This window comes from Monodelphis domestica, chromosome 3, assembly GCF_027887165.1.
Source record: "Monodelphis domestica isolate mMonDom1 chromosome 3, mMonDom1.pri, whole genome shotgun sequence".
In the NCBI taxonomy this organism is placed as follows: Eukaryota; Metazoa; Chordata; class Mammalia; order Didelphimorphia; family Didelphidae; genus Monodelphis; species Monodelphis domestica.
Genome location: NC_077229.1, coordinates 255790740 through 255809049, shown reverse-complemented (window position 1 = coordinate 255809049; position 18310 = coordinate 255790740). Strand labels below are relative to the sequence as shown.

Here is an 18310-nt window from a genome sequence, read left to right as displayed (position 1 = left end):
TACCATTCATGAGTGCACTGGTCCTTTCAATTATCTTGCCTGAGATTCAGGGGAGAAATTCATCCCCCTCCTTTGCCATTTGGGTCTCCCAGTCTCTAAGATTCATCCAGTTTGAGATTCCTCAACCCTATGTTCTCCCTCGCTATAGAAAATACTGCAGTTCTGACAAAAAGAATCTGAATGGATAGAGAAAGGAAACTTTAAAGAGACTGGTGGTGAAAATTTAAAGCCTTTTCAGACTCCATTGTTTTATGAATGTCTCTGTATTTTATTATATTTTGCTGATTTAATTCTATTGTTTTAAGTTCATATAGTAATGTATTCAATACTATTCTGTTACACTGAATGAGTTTAATCTACTGTGTTTTAACTATTAGATATATTCTATTACTTTTCCCCTATGACTACTGAACAAAATATTGTCAAATATTGTAAAAGCCCATAACCAGCTTTTTCTTCCATTTTGACTTTGTTAAATTGTCACATAGGTAATGATGAATTCTGTCAACCTGGTTAACAACCTTTAGAGAATTTAATGAGCTAAATATCTCAAATTGATTTTAAGGGGTCTTTAGAAATGATTTTAGATTTTTTTCTTTCAACATATAAGGATAATTTAGGGTTGTGACCTAATCTAAATTTGATTTTTGGTCACCAGGGGATATCCCAAATAAAATACCCAAGTCGGTTTGGAAATATATGGTGGTTTAATCAATATATAGAGAAGAAATTAAGGAGAAGGGAGAGGGAAAAGGTATAGGATTTTTCCCGCCCAGCCTGTGCCAGGCGAGTTCAAAGTCCTCTGCCATGAGGTCCTTGAAGATTAGAGGCTTTCTCTAAGAGGATAGTGTTTGGAAGGTAAAGGAGAGAAAAATCAGCCTAAACTCTGAGAGATCTCAGAGAAGAACCTCACTGAACTAGGTTACTAGGCTTCCTCCAGTATGGTATCAAGGAAAACTCACTGCTAAACCTGTTTGATAGCAGCTGCCATGCCAAAATGCCTACATGCTCAGCAAGCTGCCACCAGTCACCTCTCCGCCATCAAAGAGGCCAGAGAGAGGAAGTGACACCAAATATATAGACGGTTTCACATCACTTTCCTGCATCTCACATGTACCAATGATATCTTAGACTTGACTTAGGACAGCCCAGGGGTCTGTCAGTTGTTTCTGATTTGTCATTTGCTAGCACATGTCTGTCATAGGTCATCCTCCTAAATACTTAATCCTTAATTATGGGTGTAGACATTCCTGATTGTGTTAGACTAAGTAGGGTGGAGTAATCTAAAGTTCACAAACAACTCTGATCATTTTGCCTACCTCTGAGTTATTTGTAACAAGAGGTAAAGGGTCCATTTTAGTAGCTGAAGTGAAGTGTAATTATAATCCCCACCTTCCGCATTTAAAAATGTGAATGGATGGAACATAACAGTCTCATACCAAAGGAGCTGGGAAGTTGATCCCAGGGCATGGTACCCCTGGATGGCTCCCAAGAGGGAGCATCTCTCTTTTGTAACTCTTCAGCTCACTCTACCCTTCCATCAGAATGATCTAGATTCTTGGTGACATTTTTAGACGCAACATAAACAGTATAGAGGTTTATTTTTTTCTAGACTCCTCTGCCACATTTTCATAATAGTGGCAATAATAGATTTTTTTAAAAATATCTCAGCCAAGGTTAAAACATTGCTACACCTGAAAAACTTGTGACAAGTACCCATTAGTTTTAAATGTCACATAGCAGTCTCATGTAAATCCTAATGATAGTGGGTTTGTTTGCTATTGTCATTAAATGGGCTATTATAACTTTGGGAATTTTTGAATGTGCATTACCTTTTGTATTACTGTTCTTTATAAAAAAATTGTTACTTTGAGAAAATCATTTACACTCACACAGAGTGGATCATGGCTAAGTTTGAAGAGGAAATGGATCTCATTTTTGGTGAGAAACCTTTGTACTCTACCTTTCCTTAGCTAACACAGTGTGTCAGTGATTGTAAGCTATATATTTTTGATTTTTTAAAACTTTTATTGTTTTTGCTTGTATGTGCAATATACTACTTCAGTTTTATTTTTCTCTCCTTTTTGTATTTGAAGCACATGTCACCAGTATTGAGATTTTATTTAACTTTTTTGATTTTGCAGTAATATAAGTTTAAAATACATTTGCCCTAATATCAATGCATACCCCCACCCCAAAGCTTTAGACTATAAAAATGATGCCTTTGATTGTTTAAAAAAAATTATGGGACTTTGATTAATGATTTTGTCTGATTCCAGGAGAAGGGAATACAAAAAGACCCATTGCACAGTGCCAAGGAAGCACAAAGCTAAAATCCATAGTGCCAATTGAGCACAAGGTCAAAGGACCAAACCAATCCAGGTAGGATTGATGAGCTTCTAAACCAATATGAGAGAACTTGTAACTAGTGTGAGACTCGATCTTGTGGTGCTTGACATATGTTAAAAAGCAGGATTCCTTGTATCCACACTGTGAAATACTTACAGACAAGTACCAAAGTTTGGCTATCATCCTGGCTCCCCCTATCTCTGAGAGTGAAGGTAAAATCAGACCAGGGAATGACACTTCCCTAACACAAAAAAATCTAGTCCTTTTTTCTCTCTTATAGTATGACAACTTTCTGTAGTCTTGGCTGCAAATGGGTAGGTGAAATATTACTGCATTTTTACCTACAGACTTGTGGGATAGAAATTACTTTAATTGGACTCTAATACAAGGGCCTGTTAGAAATTTATTAAATTGAACCCAAAATACAAGGGCCTGTTATGAATTTATACTTGTTTACTCAGAATTTTATGTACATAGATTTTTAATATTTTGATTCTGAATTTTTTTTTCTCCCCCAAAAGTTTTCTTTTTCTCCCATTTGTTTTTTTTTTTCATGTTTTTGGTTTTTTCTTTTGATGATTCATATACCTCATAACTCAGCCATGCATTCCTAAGTGATCCCTGTATTTTTCAACACCCTCTTCAGGGGGAATGTATTATTATTTTAAAATGCAAAGTTTAAATTCTTTTTGAGAGTAATTTGAGGATAAGAAATATGCTACCTCTCTGAATCCAGAAAGTGAACTATTTGGAGAAGGCACCATGAAGATGCCTCCACAGACCACACACTGCACCAGTAGATTCAGAGTGAACTTTGGGATGTGGTGATCTTAATTGTGTGGGGTTGAATGCAGTTGTTTTGTATGTATAAGCTTATGCCAAAGGGGACTGCCCCCTAACTGGCTTTTTGTCAATGCACCTAGCAAACATTGGTTTTGTTCTCTTTTCCTCTGATCCTCAAATTATTGTAATTTCAAAGCTGGTTATGTTTATAAGATCCATTGGAGAAGACTAGTCTTCCATGGATCTCAGGAGAGAATGTATAATTGAAAATGTTACCCTAAAAAAAGAACTACCTTTCCCGGGAGCCCAGTGACTTTCTGTCTTTACGTACTTTCTATAGACAAGGGATATTAGGCAAGGATGTAAAGGGTCCCACCCTCTCTTTGACTTGCAGCAAGTATGGTGGTGGTGGTGAGTGGGGATTTTGAACTGGCTAAATAGCCATGGGCACCTGGTCTCTTTATTTTGTATCTTTTTTATTCCTTGATTTCTAATGATCATTAATAAATCTCCTAAAATATAATATTTTTATCATTGAGATTTAATTTTAATTTTTACAAACTGAAACAGTGTGGGCAATCAAATGTAATCAACTTTGCTACTAGTAGCAATGCAATGATCTAGGATAATCCTGAGGGACTTATGAATGCTATCCACATTAAGAGAAAGAACTGTGGGAGTAGAAAAGCAGAAGGAAAACATGATTTATCACTTGTTTATATGGGAATAGGATTTGGGGTTTTGGTTTTAAAAGATTACTCTATTACAAAAATGAATAATATAGAAATAGGTATCAAGTGATAATACATGGATAACCCAGTGGAATTGCTTGTGAGCCCCAGGAAAGGAGAGAGAACATGAATAATATAACCATGGAAAAATATTTTAAAATATATAAATAAAAAATTTAAAAAGCATTATTTCACTGGCCTTAAAAGGCAGATGACATAGGAACGATGAGTTTTATGGAAGAGCTTTCCAAAAATTAGTTATCTCAAAATGGAATAGACTGCCCAGGGAGTGAATGGTTCCCAATGACCAGATGTCTTCAAGTCAATTCTGGATGGTCACTTGTCTGGTTTATTTCTTTGGGTCCAGATTAGTCTAGATCTCTTCTAACTTGGAGATTCTGTGATCCTATACCTTAGTAGTTATTTTGTCACAATGATAAAGTGCAGTAGTTTTTTTTTTGGTCCTGTTTTATTTGCGTAGTAGGAATTAGAATAGGACTTTGGAGAGGAAAGAAGGGAGAAAAAGAGAAAGAAGGGAGAACAGAGATGCTGACTTTAAAACTAGTGCTGGAGGCTGTAAGAATGGGGATGATTTTCCATCCAAATTTGCCCTCATATCCTCTCTCTCTTTTCTTTTCACTACTGTCTGTCCTGGCCTTGGGACTGGGACAAAGAGAAGGCTCTAGAGCATGGCAGGGTGTTAGATTCCTTAAGCAGCAGGAGTGGGAGTGTAAAAAGTATAAAAAGATGGGCTTGCCTACAGGTAACTTTTTGGTACATAAGGTATGTATATTGGACATATGTATAGTGGCAAGGGCACTGGTTTTACAGTCACAGCATCGTTTCAGATTCTAAATTGTCAAGTACTATTTCCTCTCTGTGCACACTTGGACAAGTTCCTTCCTCTGATCTTAAATTTCCTCAACAGTACAATGAGGGGACTGAACTAAGTGGTGTCTGAAGGCCTTTTATGGCCCTAAAACTGATGGTTTACCTACATTGAGGAAGCCCTGTTTATCTGGTAATTTTTGGTCTAAACACCTGATTCTGCTCGGGAGTATTTATTGTATCTGTTTTCCTCTTGACAAGCAATCAAAAGTTTTTATTAAGTGCCTATGGTGTTCGAGGCATTGTGCAGGCTGTTGGCAATACAGTGACAAGAGTCAGAAAGTCCCTGCCATTAAGAAACTTCCATTCTGTTCAGAGGTGACATGTATACACAAAGTGGAGACAAGAATGCAAGTAAATGCAAGGTAATTTGGGGATCTGTGTGCATAGTGAATAAAGAGCCAGCCCTGGAGTCAAGTACACTTGGTTTGTTCAAGCACCACCTCTACTATATATTGGTTTGGAGTCCCTGGGCAAGCTGCTTGACCTAAAGGCCTCAGGGCAACTCTAAGGCTCTAATTTGCAGAACAAGTACTGGGCTGCATTGGCTGTAACTGTCCTATCACTGGGAACTCCCTATTCTAATAAAGCCACAGATCTGGTTTTAAAAATGGGGTGGTAGGGAAGAGGAATCAGGAAAGGCTTTCTGTAAGAGGTGGTATTTGAACTGAGCTTTGAGGGAAAGTCAGGTTTCTAAAAAACTGAAAGGAAGAATAAATATATTTAGGGGAACAGCTGCAAGGTGGCTTAATGGATTGAGAGCTAAGCCTTGAAACAGTAGGTACTGGGTTCAAATCTGACCTCGAAAATTTTCTAGTTGTGTGCCCCTAGGCAAGTCATTTTTAACCCCTATTGCCTAACCGTTGCCACTTTTCGGACTTAGAACCAATATACAGTATTGATTCTAAGACACAAGGTAAGAGTTAAAAAAAAATACATTTCAGGTATGGAGGAAAGAGCCTGTACAAAGACCCAGAGGCAGGAGATGGGGTCAGGTGAAGGAACAACATATTTATTGTTTGGCCAGATCATAGTAGATGTGGAGGGAAGTCATACATAATATGGCTGGAAAAATGACTTTGAGAGAAGCTATAAAGGGTTTTAAAGCGAAACAGAGGAGTTTGAATTTAATTCCAGTAGCAATAGGGAACTCATTGCGGAGGAAGAACTCTAAAGATAAGCGAACACATGATCAGACGTAGGAATATCGATCTGGTAGCTGGGTATAGGATGCTTTGGAGAGGAGAGAGCTGAAGCCAGGAGATCAATGGGGAAGATATTGCTGTTGAACACTCAAGAGGTGATGGGGACCTGAGCTGTGAGAGTGGCCACGTGATTGGAGAGATGATGGGAACAGATTTGAGAAATGTGCATTGCATCTTCCAAGAAGACTTGCCATCTGACTGGAAGTGTGCTATTTGGTTACTAAGAAAGCAGTTGCAACAAATACATTTTTGTGATGTGGAAATAAATAACGAAAAGTTGTAAGATCTCCCAAGAAATGGCTATTGCTTGCTATTGCCAAGGCAGACAATGCCTATCTATGAAATGAGACCAAGCAGGGAAATAAACCAGCAGGTTGTTTTCTCAGCAGCAGAAGCTGCTAAAATATCCAGGTTTCAAAGGGGGGTTTGTTTGTTTTTAATTTGGCCCAGCTCCTCTCTTCCTAAACTTGATAGAATACTGAACCGTACAGCTCTAGAGATAATATAAAACTAAAGGAATTTTAGTCTCTGCTTGTCCCAGGTGACAAATAAAGCAGCTGGTGTTTTCCAGGTTTATGCCTTGTTTCAGTGTATAACAAAGTTTATGATCAAAGTAGAAGTAAGTCTTGCTAAGAAAGATAGATCAGCTCTCTTACATTTTCTTCATGTAATAAGATCATTTTTGTTAAGTGAAACTTTTCTTAATTTCTAAGGACACTTGCCCTCAGTATCTGCCTGTGCTCATTTTTTACACAATCTTATAAAATCTCTGAAGACAAACAGTAGAAATCAGGAAAAAGAATTTTATCTGGGAAGCCTTTTTTGCAGAGATTTGAAGCCAGTGATATGACTTTGTTAACAAAAGAACTTGAGACATGATTTGTTCGGGCAAGAGAGTATACTGTATAAAAAAGGAGAGTCAGTAGAACTTCATTAGTTTAGAAATTGTGATCATTTCCACAATTTTGGGCTAAAGTTTGCATCATCTAGGAAGAAAAGTCTTGCTAAGCAAATTAATTATTGTAGGGAAACCATTGAAACTACTAGAGAGAACAAATTTATATTCGAGGATTCTCAACCCCCTTAGAGGTACATATGGTTGAAAGGAAAGTTACGATAACCATGATATTCATTCATGAAAAAATGAGTTTTTATTTGAACCCATTTTTTTTAAACCCTTACCTTCTGTCTTGGAGTCAATACTGTATATTGGCTCCAAGGCAGAAGAGTGGTAAGGGCTAGGCAATGGGGGTCAAGTGACTTGCCCAGGGTCACATAGCTAGGAAGTGGCTGAGGCCAGATTTGAACCTAGGACCTCCCATCTCTAGGCCTGTTGAACCCATTTTGACAGCAGAGTTTTCTCCAAATCTAGTTATTGGATGCATTTAAAAATGACAAAATTATATATTTTTAAGGTTTAAGTTTTTTTTTTCAAATTTTCCTTAAAACAGAATATTTTTCCCCTAGTAAATTCCGATCTCTGGAGGTCTAGATAATTGCTTAAGATGCTTTGTTAATCTTAAAGCATTAGTAATAAATGTTAAATATTGCTCAAATATTTTTAAAGTCTTCATACTTTCCTTTGACCTGTCATTCCTTAGACACTCTAATTTAGAAATTTGATCATAAATTTTCTTTTGGGTTACTATCACAATCAGCTCTTGCTAATAACTATAGATTTAATGCTCCAAGATCTCCTTTCCTGTACTTGTCACAAGTTTAGAGAGTACATGAACCCAAATTCTCTGTATTAGCATGATAGTGATCTGTTATTGACCACAGATTCAAAGAATTTTAGAGTTAAAAAATCCAAAGGTCATATTGTACATGTTTTCCCTTTTACAAAGTGAAGCCCCAAAGGGGCTAAGTGATTTGTTATGTCACATAGTTAATTGGCGGCAGAGGCAAGATATCATTTATTCACAACTATGAAAACATCTAAAAACCAGAAAAGGATTTTGCTGAGAAGTTTCTTATCTAGTGACAGAATTGTTTCAATGGGGTGAAGACTGCAGAAATCTGATGGTTTCTGAAGGACCTTTATAATTTGTCAGTGCCTGGAGGAAAAGGCCCTGTTGCCTGCCTATTTGTGGGTGTGGTGGCTAGTTTTTATTGCTGGCACAGTTTGTCTTTATCATTGGTTATTGTCAGAGGAATGCATGAAACTTCTCCATCTGGCATTCAAGGAATTATCTAGAAATGGTGATAGTACAATTCCAAGATTTGTTTCTTTTCTCTGCCTTAATATTCTCTTTAAGAGAGATGCTAATTTTTTTTTCACTTGGTTATATCTGGTGGCCTTCCTTTAGAGAATTTTTTATATATTATCTATTTGAGCTTAATTCTTTTAGTTGTTAAAACAGAAGTTATATCCTTTGACACATTACATAAGAATTAGATTCTGCCCTGCTGTGGTTTCTTAGTACTGAAAACACACCTCCAGAGAGTTTTGCTGGTTACCCTTTCTGGCAGCTTTTCCCTTTCTATCTGCCCACAGATGAGAGGTTCAGATTTACTCATCAATAATCTTGCAAGTAGGTGACTCAGTGGATCAGAGAACCAAGCCTAAAGATGGAAGATCCTGTGTTAAAAAAATGGTTTTAGACACTTCCTAGCTGGGTGACCCTGGGCAAGTCCATTGATCCCAATTGCCTAGCTCTTCCTGTTGCCTTGGAACCAATTCTTAGAATTGATTCTAAGGCAGAAAGTAAAGGTTGAAATAATAATAATAATCTTACTATTCATTTGTAATATTTATTGGGAAAGGAAATAGGAATTGGAAAACATGGGGGATAATGGGAGGTTTGTATGGGGGTAATGAGGAGTTAAGGGGAGAGGGAACACTGCTTGGTGAAGGAAAGGAGGGAGATGCCCCCTGCTGAGAGAGGTCCGATAAGGACTGTTTGTTGTAGAATGACTGAACTGAAGTTCAGCTCCCTCTATGACCAGAAAAGATAATCCACTTATCTGTCTGAGAATTCAAATAATATAAAGTTTAATAACCAGTTGGAATTGGAGTTTATCCTTCGCTTCAGAGTATAGGGCTAGGCCCTAGAGGCTGGCGGAGGGTTTTCCCACTTCCGTCTACTCTATATCTGTCCAGTTTTGTCTTTTTAGAATCTTAGCAGTAGACAGAAAGCAAACAAGAACAGATCTGACCTTCAGAAGCCTGTGTCTTCCAGCTGAACCAAGAAGAGCATGCCACTCAGACTGAGCTGAACAAGCTCCTTCCTTCTCCAACACCAGGAAGCAAGTTCCCACCCGGCAGGAAGGAAGTGCTAGTCACAAGACCCAACTGCCACTCCCAGTTGCCCCTTCCCCCACAAACTGTCAGTCTTATTTCCTTTCCACACATTGTCAGATAATATAGTACCATACACTTCTTATTTTCTATTTTCCCAAATGTTACTTCAGAGAGAAGTTAGGATGTGATTGATGCTCTCTGCAATGTTTTCTGTGGATAAAGAACAAATGCCTTTTGGTAAAAAGCTATAAAATGTCATCAAACACACACTAAACATTTCAACACAAAGAGGAGGGAATTGGGGAGTTTTTGAAACTAGCAGTCAAACTGCCATTGCCATCAACTGCAAAGGTGAAAGAAACAATTGGTCAAATATCAGAGATTCTTTCTTCCCTCCATTAAAATCATAGATCAGCCCCAAATCTAATTTCAATTTTGATAACCTTCACTTATACCAGCCCAAACTTACTGCATCAGGCTGGGAATGGATTTCTGATGATATGTCAAGAGCTCCTGATCCAACATTTCATACAGGAGTCTTTAACCGCTAGCTTATTTTAGCGCCCACAGGCATCCAGGAAAATGCTGGACTCAGCCTGGAACACCTTCAGCCTCCAAATAGTCCATTAATTTTAAATTGTATTTACTATAATAACTAATACCATTAGTTATATTTAACATATAATTATATATTTTCTATTTCAAATATTCCATTTTTCCCATTTATTGGTTAGATAAATAGTTCAACAATGATCTAAAACAAACTTTTCAATTTGATTCTAAGCAATTTGAGTATTTCCTATGTGCAAGGTACTATGCTATGTACTTCAGGGATACAAATAAGGTTGACAGTCTCTGCTCTTAAGGTGGTTACAAATGTTGGGGAAGGAGGAGGGAAGAATGAGGAATAATACAGGTATACAATGATAATGCAAAGAATATAAAAGTCATTTTATTTTGCTTGCTTTAACAGTTGGACTTCCCAAGAATAATAGAATGGAAAATGTATCCATAAAGTGATATGGTACCTTTTATTTTGATCCTTGGACTTGAAAAATATATCTTTAAGTTTTTAATCTCTTACTCTGTGCCCAAACTGATATCACTATGTTACCAAGTTAATTGGTGGAATCTTATAATCCTATCTATCACTTTTAAAAAATGAAATAGACAGGGGAAAGGATCTGGGGGGTCGGGGGAGGTTCTTCTTCAGCAATTTTTTTTTTAACCCTTACCTTCCATCTTAGTATCAATACTGTGTATTGGTTCCAAGGCAGAAGAGTGGTAAGGACTAGGTAATGAGGGTTAAGTGACTTGCCCAGGGTCACACAGCTGGGAAGTGTCTGAGGCCAGATTTGAACCTAGGACCTCCTGTCTCTAGGCCTGGTTCTCAATCCACTGAGATACCCAGTTGCCCCCACCTTCCACTAATTGAGAATGGCAAGTATATGGATGAAATTTTTGTTGAAATGTTCACACAGCCACCTAGAAGGGTGGTTCTTTACCAGTGTCATTGCTATGTAGAAAAGATTTATTTCTTGTTCTTAGGTCTGGCCTTTCAGAGCAGTAACTGAAAGACACTTCAAGGCAGGCAAAATGTGATGAAAGACTAGACTTCATGAGTCAGCTGGTGGAGGAATAATAGTACTTCTGGAGACTTGTGGGAGGCTGGGTTCAAACTCCAAACTATATAAGGTGGGGATAGAGACTTCTAGAGAAAGAGCAAAGGCACTGCTACATATATGGATCAGGCAACATTCTTGGATTTCTTTCATCTGGAATTGATAAGAAATTCATCATTAGAGTTAGAAGGGACCATCGAGATCATCAAGTCCAATATCTTGACTTCTGTGGTTTTTCTTTTTCTTTAAAATGAAAAAAAATATATCTTTTGTTAAATATTTTCCAATTACACATAAACAAATTTAGCATTCATTTATTTTTTTTAATGTGAGCTTTAGGGGTAGCTAAAGGTACTTAGTGGATAGAAAGCCAGGCCTGGAGTTGGGAGGAAGTGGGTTTAAATATGGCCTGACATATTTCCTGGCTATGTGACCCTGGGCAAGACATCTAACCTCAACTGCCTAGCCCTTAATGCTCTTCTGCCTTAGAACAGATACCTAATATTGATTCTAAGAGAGAAGGGAAAGATTTACAAATATATAAATAAAAGGTAAGCTCCCAATTCTCTCCCCGTCTGCCTATTGTGTTTTTTCAAAATGACTGGGAATAATCTATCTAATGACTTGACTAATAATTGGCACTTTGTGAAAAGTTATATATTTGCTATAATTGTTTTAAATTGTTTGTCATATTAACATAATTAATAGCTGCCACACTAGAGGTAAGTATTTCAGAAACGTGCCTCAGGCCTGAAACTCTGAGAACGTGTCATCATTTATATACAAATGTATATATCTACCCATTATTGTGGGTGGAACTGTGAAAACCTCCACAAAAGCTACAAAGCCATTGGTCTCTCCTCTTAGCCACTGTTCTACCTGTGCAAACCTCTTCTCTTCTTTCACCCACCTGTTTACAATTCTCAGCTTAATGGGAGAAAGACCTCTCCAGGTCCTCCTATATCATTGTTTAAAAAAACAACCAACTCTTACCTTTCTTAATCAGTACTACATATTGGCTCCAAGGCAGAAGAGCGGTAAGGGCTAGGCAGTGGGAGTTATGATTTGTCCAGCATCACACAGCTAGGAAGTACCTGAAGCTAGATTTGAACTTAGGACCTCCCATCTGTAGGCCTGGCTCTCAATCCACTGAGCCACCCAGCTGTCCTATTTCATTTTAAGTGATAGGCTCTAAGATTTATTGGCTTGGTAATTGGGTTCAGCTGGGTGCAGGTCCCCAGTTGTTTTCCTAGAAGTGGCATTAGAAGAGTTTTTTCTCCCTCCTTCTATATATTCTTGCCTATTTACATTTGTGCCCAGGGTCAAGTATAAGCACGATGGATGCCCAGAGTTGAAGGGATATATGGTTGTGATTTAAGACAGGATTACATTTAAGCCTATGGTCATGAGGATGAACTGGTGTCAAACAACCAACGTTGTTTAGAGCCCTGAAATGTTCTATCATTTCACTTTTCAAAAAATCCACACATTTTGGGCAGAGGGAATAAAACTTTAGGATTAGAATGTAAGACTGACTTGCCTTGCTTCCACAAAGAATTGTTGGGAACCCCATTGTATTTTATATGTTTCAATAAAAGAAAGACAGTCAACTATTAATTGCTAGCTTTAGTATAATCTATAATCTCTTTGGCCACAGCTGGATCATATAGACTGGACCTTTAGGTTGACTAAGGGAATTGTCAAGAGATGAAGACAGGGATAATGAGTGTTCTGGGGAAACAACTGCTGTATATTACTTTTAGGCTACTGTTTTCTATCCCATTCAGTCCCAGGGATAATCAAGTTATCCATGCATATTCTTCCAAAGGAAGTCAAGTCAAGTTCAAAAATACTTTATGGAGGCCCTTGAAGGAGTTATATAAAGTATACCTACATACATTAGAAATCAGGTTTCTGGGGGCAGCTGGGTAGCTCAGTGGATGGAGAGCCAGGCCTGGAGACAGGAGGTCCTGGGTTCAAATCTGGCCTCAGACACTTCCTAGCTGTGTGACTCTGGGCAAGTCACTTGACCCCCATTGCCTAGCTCTTACCACTCTTTTGCCTTGGAACCAATATACAGTATTGATTCTAAGGCAGAAAGTAAGGGTTTAAAAAAAAAGATAAAAAGGTAGAAATGTATTAATAACAGCCTGTGTTTCACTTTTAATTTAACAAGACACAAATAGTCTATTTTCTTTTTCTTTCCTTTTTTTTTGTAATGAAAAAAAAAATTTATTTCCTCTATGTTTTTCCTATAGGAAAATATCTATTTTTCTTAAAATTAAAGGTACCATAATGTTGTTTTTTTCTCAAGTAGTCTTTAAATTTTAGCTCAATTTCAATATAACAATTTCTAAAAGAAAAAAATTTTAAAATAAAATTTAAAAACAGAGTAGTTCAATCATACTGAAAGGGAGAAATTTTTGCAATATTAAATATATATTGAATGTAATTTATCAAGTAATTGTTAGTTATTAAACTCTAGTGTAAGTGGAGTTTCCAATCAGAGAGTCAGCATTTCATTTCTTTGGGTAAACTTAAGGAGAAAAGCTTGGAAAATGGGATTTCATTTGGTATGGGAAAAGGGAGATCAAACTGTAGTTCTACCATTAATTCTAATTATTGACACAGATATACATACATTTTGTACACACTTCAAACTCCCTTTTCAGAAAAAAATAAGGTGGCATTTAAAAAAAATTGGTGATCTGAGTTAGCATAGACATTTAGTAATTGAAACATGAACTGCCACTCAATAGTAGGTAGTACTTGGTGCAAAGTATTCTTAAGATAAAAATTCAGTGATAAAATTGATAAATGTGATAAAATTTCAGTGATAAAAATTCCTCTTCCCTTTCTAGCCCAGATGATTCCTACTAGTTATGAACAGAAAAAAGTCATCTAGTTGAACAAAGTAGTACAGAACAGGAAAATGAACACAGACAGAAGCTATGCTGGAAAGGCTTTTTTTATTTTTTTTCCCAGATAATTTTCAAATAAGAGGCCTTGATGAAAAATGCTTAGTACTATCACCATGAATACCAGTAAGACCTTGGATTTTGTACACATAGAAAACTGGGACTACATTCCTCATGGCCTTAATTTAATAGTTCTTCAGTACCAAATTCTCTGTTTTTTCATTGTCAACAAATAATGGTGGCACATTTTAGGAACCTTCATATCTCCTATGTGTTCCTTAAAACCAAGTCCTAAATTTATTAATACAATTAGAAAAATAAAAACTTTATGAGAAGTTCATGGTGGTGAGTTCATGTTGCTAGTCACATATCCTCTTGCAACTTAATTCTTAAAATGCTATGTGCCATAAAGTCTCCAAGGTTTGACTTAAAAGGCTCAAAACTTGAAATCTAGTGAAATAATTTAATCAATTTGCATATCAATAAGACTTGCTTTAATTTTAAATCATCTTGGGAAAATCTATTCCCAGTATCTGCTGGATGGCAGCCTTTCAAATATTAATAAATATATTACATTTATTTACAGACTTTCTCATATATTCTGACACTGATATGAAGTTAAACGACAGGGAGAGAAACATGGGCCTCTCCACAGGGTAACTTCATGAGGTATGAGAACAAAAAGAGGTCAGGAAATAGGGAAATATCAATCAGATAGTGCTGCCAACCAAGAGAAATAATACCTAACACTGAAGACAGCACTTTCAGGTTTTATAAAGGGCATCACATACAGTAGGTCATTTATTTCATTTCATATTTTTAAGCATACCCAAATATTTCATTATTTCATTGAGCACACATTGTTCCAAGATCCCTTAAGACTCCAAATGAAAGAGGCAGCACAAATGCCTTTAATTAAAAAAAAAACAACTTGAATAAAGGTGAATGCTGAATACTATAAAGAGGGAAGCTGAACAATTTAAAATGTAAAAATAGGCACACATTCTTAAAGCCAGATAAGGCAAAGGATTTTAAATTCCAGCCTTTTAAGCCAAGAATTGTTTCTTATGGGAATAATGCACTCACTATAGAATTTAGCAAAGGAGAACAAAGGGTTAAAACACAAGGATTGGTTTTGGCACCCCAAAAGAGCACACCAATAGGACTAATACAAATGACAACTTGGCCTTTTTCTTATAATGACCATTTTAAAATTTGTTTAATTTTTTTTTTCCATCATGTATCCTATTATGTTGACTTTGCCCATTTGTATTCTAAAGATCAAGAGATCATTTGAATATGACTGGAATTTTATAAACTTCTGTAATATCATGGGCCTAAAAGGAGGGAGATAGGTTAGAAAAGTCACCTCTTGTTATCTGCTTTTATTTATTTTTGAGAGTGGAAGCAAATCCCTCAATTTTAGCATGCTACCTTCTTTTACTTTTATATAGCTTGTTATGAGAGGAGGCAATGTATAATGGCTACTGGGTTGGCTTTAGTGGCAGGAAGCTCTGGGATGAAACATACTGATTGTATGATCATGAGCAAACTCTGGTAGCCCTAGCAACCACCTAAGATTATAAATGAAGGTTGTGTTACTGATTTAAATCAATGAAAAGAGTTCCTACACTAGAATCTCCCCATGAAGATTAAATTATGGGTCCAGACCAAAAAACAAGCAAGCAAACAAAAAACTGGACAAGTATGGCTGTGGGAATATTTATAAACACACACACACACACACACACACACACACACACACACACACGCACACGCACAAAGTAAGGAACTTAATGGAGTTATCCTTTTCCCTGACCTTCACATCCCCTTCTCTAGCTAGCAATTATTTTAAAAGTTTGAATAGAGGGTCCCAAAATATTGTGGCTCACATAAAATTTTTTTCCTGAATATAAATTTCAAACAAGTTGGTCTCTTAGAAAATCTTACAAATAAGTTTCATTGAATATATTTTTCAAAGCTCTTAAAACAATTTTAAACTTTTACATAATCAGAAATCCCTGGAGACATTATAGTTTCACATGCAAATATGGAGGAATTGTTAACGTGCATTTAATTAATCGTTAAAATTTATTTTGAAAATTTTAAGCTATGAAATCATCAAATTTTAGTCCATTTTAAAGTAGTATTGGGACAGTTTTGAGGCATGTTAATTTCATATAGAAATGTTAACTATATTTTGATACAATAACAAATACTTATCATGCCACCTATGGTGCTGTCACCAGGTTGAATATAGATGTATCTACTACTGTTTCTTGAAAATTACAGTGCATGTGCATTAATTGATCTGACAAACATCAATGGTTATTTGGATGGTTGTTTTTATGCATACCAAAATAATCTATTCCATTTTATGATCTTAAATGAGCTCATAAATTTCAGGTGCACAATCGTCCCCCTTACCCCCCCCCCCCCAATAATACACACATAAATCCATTTGTGAGAAAAAAAATGCAAAAAAAGCATCTGAAGCCAGTCAGCAGGTTAATGTTCTCGCAACTTTAAAACAGCTAAACAACCTTGTTTGTTTTTAAAAAGTTCATTTACAAAAATAAATAAATTTGTTTCCAGTCTAAGACCTTAGGTACCAAATTACAGCCGAGTTTAGACTTGATGGCCAAGTTCCTAAGATATGAAAAACAGAGTTGATAACATATCTGCTACCAGAGCTGTACCAGTGTAGTCAGAGGTTGCCAACCCATAGAGTCTCAAAACAGACCAGCCACCTTTCAAACAGAATCACAGGCTCTTTTGACATTGCAGGAATACACTCAAGCTGTTGCCATATATCTTAGTCCCCAAACTTCTGCCAAACCTTTATCACCCAGTCTATTATTACGAATACTACCAATAATCATAATACATTCAAAGGAATAAGGTGTCACTTTCATGAGAGACACTGGTCAGTTACATTAGGGCTGACAAGTCCAGCAGCTTCAGGGAAAGAGTCACCCATCTGGGTGTACAGCTTATGCTGGTGTTTTGCACTAGAACACAGACATCATAAAGTCCCTTATTTAACAAAAATCTCAGATTAACAATAAATTTAAAAATCGATTTGTTAGCATTAGCAAATCCTAGATTTTATGCTGTGAGACAATAATTACTATGGCCCACGCCAGGAGCTTAGTGTCCTCCAGTAGGGCACTGGATTACTGTATACACTACATGTGAACACTATTAGGTGGAAATGCCAATATGACTTACTGCTTAGAACTGTGCTAACACTGATTCCTTTGTTAGATTGGTTTCTCCTTAAAGAACCTTTCAGCCTTGGTTAGAAAACAATTTAAGAAATGGTAAAGAACTAAACTCAGGGAAAACTGTTTTGTCCTTCAAATGTACAAATTAAAAAGAAGGCAAGTTTCAAACCACTGTTTTCTTTCAGTGCAAATGATTGATTGGCTGACCTGTTGCATATCAGTAACAGATATGAACACAGCATTCAGTCAGTAGAACAATGTGGTGAGACACATATCTGATCTAATGCAAATTCAAGCCTATGAAATAAAACCACGGAAAGGAAAGGAAAGACAATGCAGTTCTTAGTGTTCTCCCACCAATGCTGACTTTGTGAACAAGAGCAACTGGAAAGGCACGAGGCTCAGATTTCATTGATAGTTCTCTCTGAAGGGCAGTACTCCGAGGGACCTGCTGAGGACATGTAGAATGATTGTGTTTTCCTTTTCAAACGAGCTCGCTTGTTGGCCAGCACCAGGCTTCGCCGACTGGAGCTGATGATCTCTGAAATAAACTTTTTGCAGTCTACACACACCTCCATAGTACTCCAGTCCTCCATCAGTTCTTTGGGAAATTGTAGTTCTTCATCTGATTTATCTACAGATTTAGATTTTGAGGAGAACCTTAAAAAAAAAAGCCAGAATCAATACCTCTATTTGAATTACCTTAATATGAATTAGGAGCATCATATGAATCAAATATAAATTCTGAAGGTAACAAACTTATGACATTGCTGAAATAAGAAGGAAAATTTTATATTTGCTTTACCAAAAAGGACTTTCTTATCCATTTTATTTATTAGGGCCCATTTATATAGGTCCACTCTGCTCATCCCTACTCCAACCTCACTGTGACAAAGAGGTTAACGTTGGGGAACACCAGGATGATTCAAGATTAAGCCAGCAGAGGGCAACCTCTGGCAGATCTTACAAAACTAAAAATGCTACAAGGATACCTTGAAGTCACTTGCAAAGAGTTCAGTCAACATATGGTAAGGTTTTTCAGCTATAGAAACTCAATAATCCCCTGGAAAAAACCACTGAGTTTGCATCTTCCTCAACGGACTGAAAACCATGGGTCCTTCAAGTTCTGAAGTATTTTCAAGGTATCGGGCACCAAAGACAAAGTCCAAGAAACTTGGGAAATTTGCTATGTAAAATGCTTGAGAATCTTAAAATCACAATATGTAAAATGTAATGTATCTTCAAACTAGAATGCTAGAGAAATAGGATACTTTCTTTAACTGAATATTCTTTTTAACAGAATTACCACACATGGGAATACATAGATTACTGTATTTCAAATA

The 18310-nt window shown here is 36.7% G+C and overlaps 1 protein-coding gene across 4 annotated transcripts in view; it reads right to left on the bottom strand.

Annotated features, from left to right (window-relative positions):
• Window positions 1-13774: 13774 nt before the first annotated feature.
• The window catches only part of SPIRE1 (spire type actin nucleation factor 1), a 282349-nt gene continuing 277813 nt past the window's right edge, over window positions 13775-18310 (bottom strand). For all 4 annotated transcript variants that reach the window (XM_016431690.2, XM_007487737.3, XM_007487739.3 and 1 more), the window contains one exon: window positions 13775-17627. In XM_016431690.2, the coding sequence (XP_016287176.1) occupies window positions 17369-17627 (259 nt within the window). In that variant the 3' untranslated portion in view covers window positions 13775-17368. The remainder of the gene's footprint in view (window positions 17628-18310) is intronic.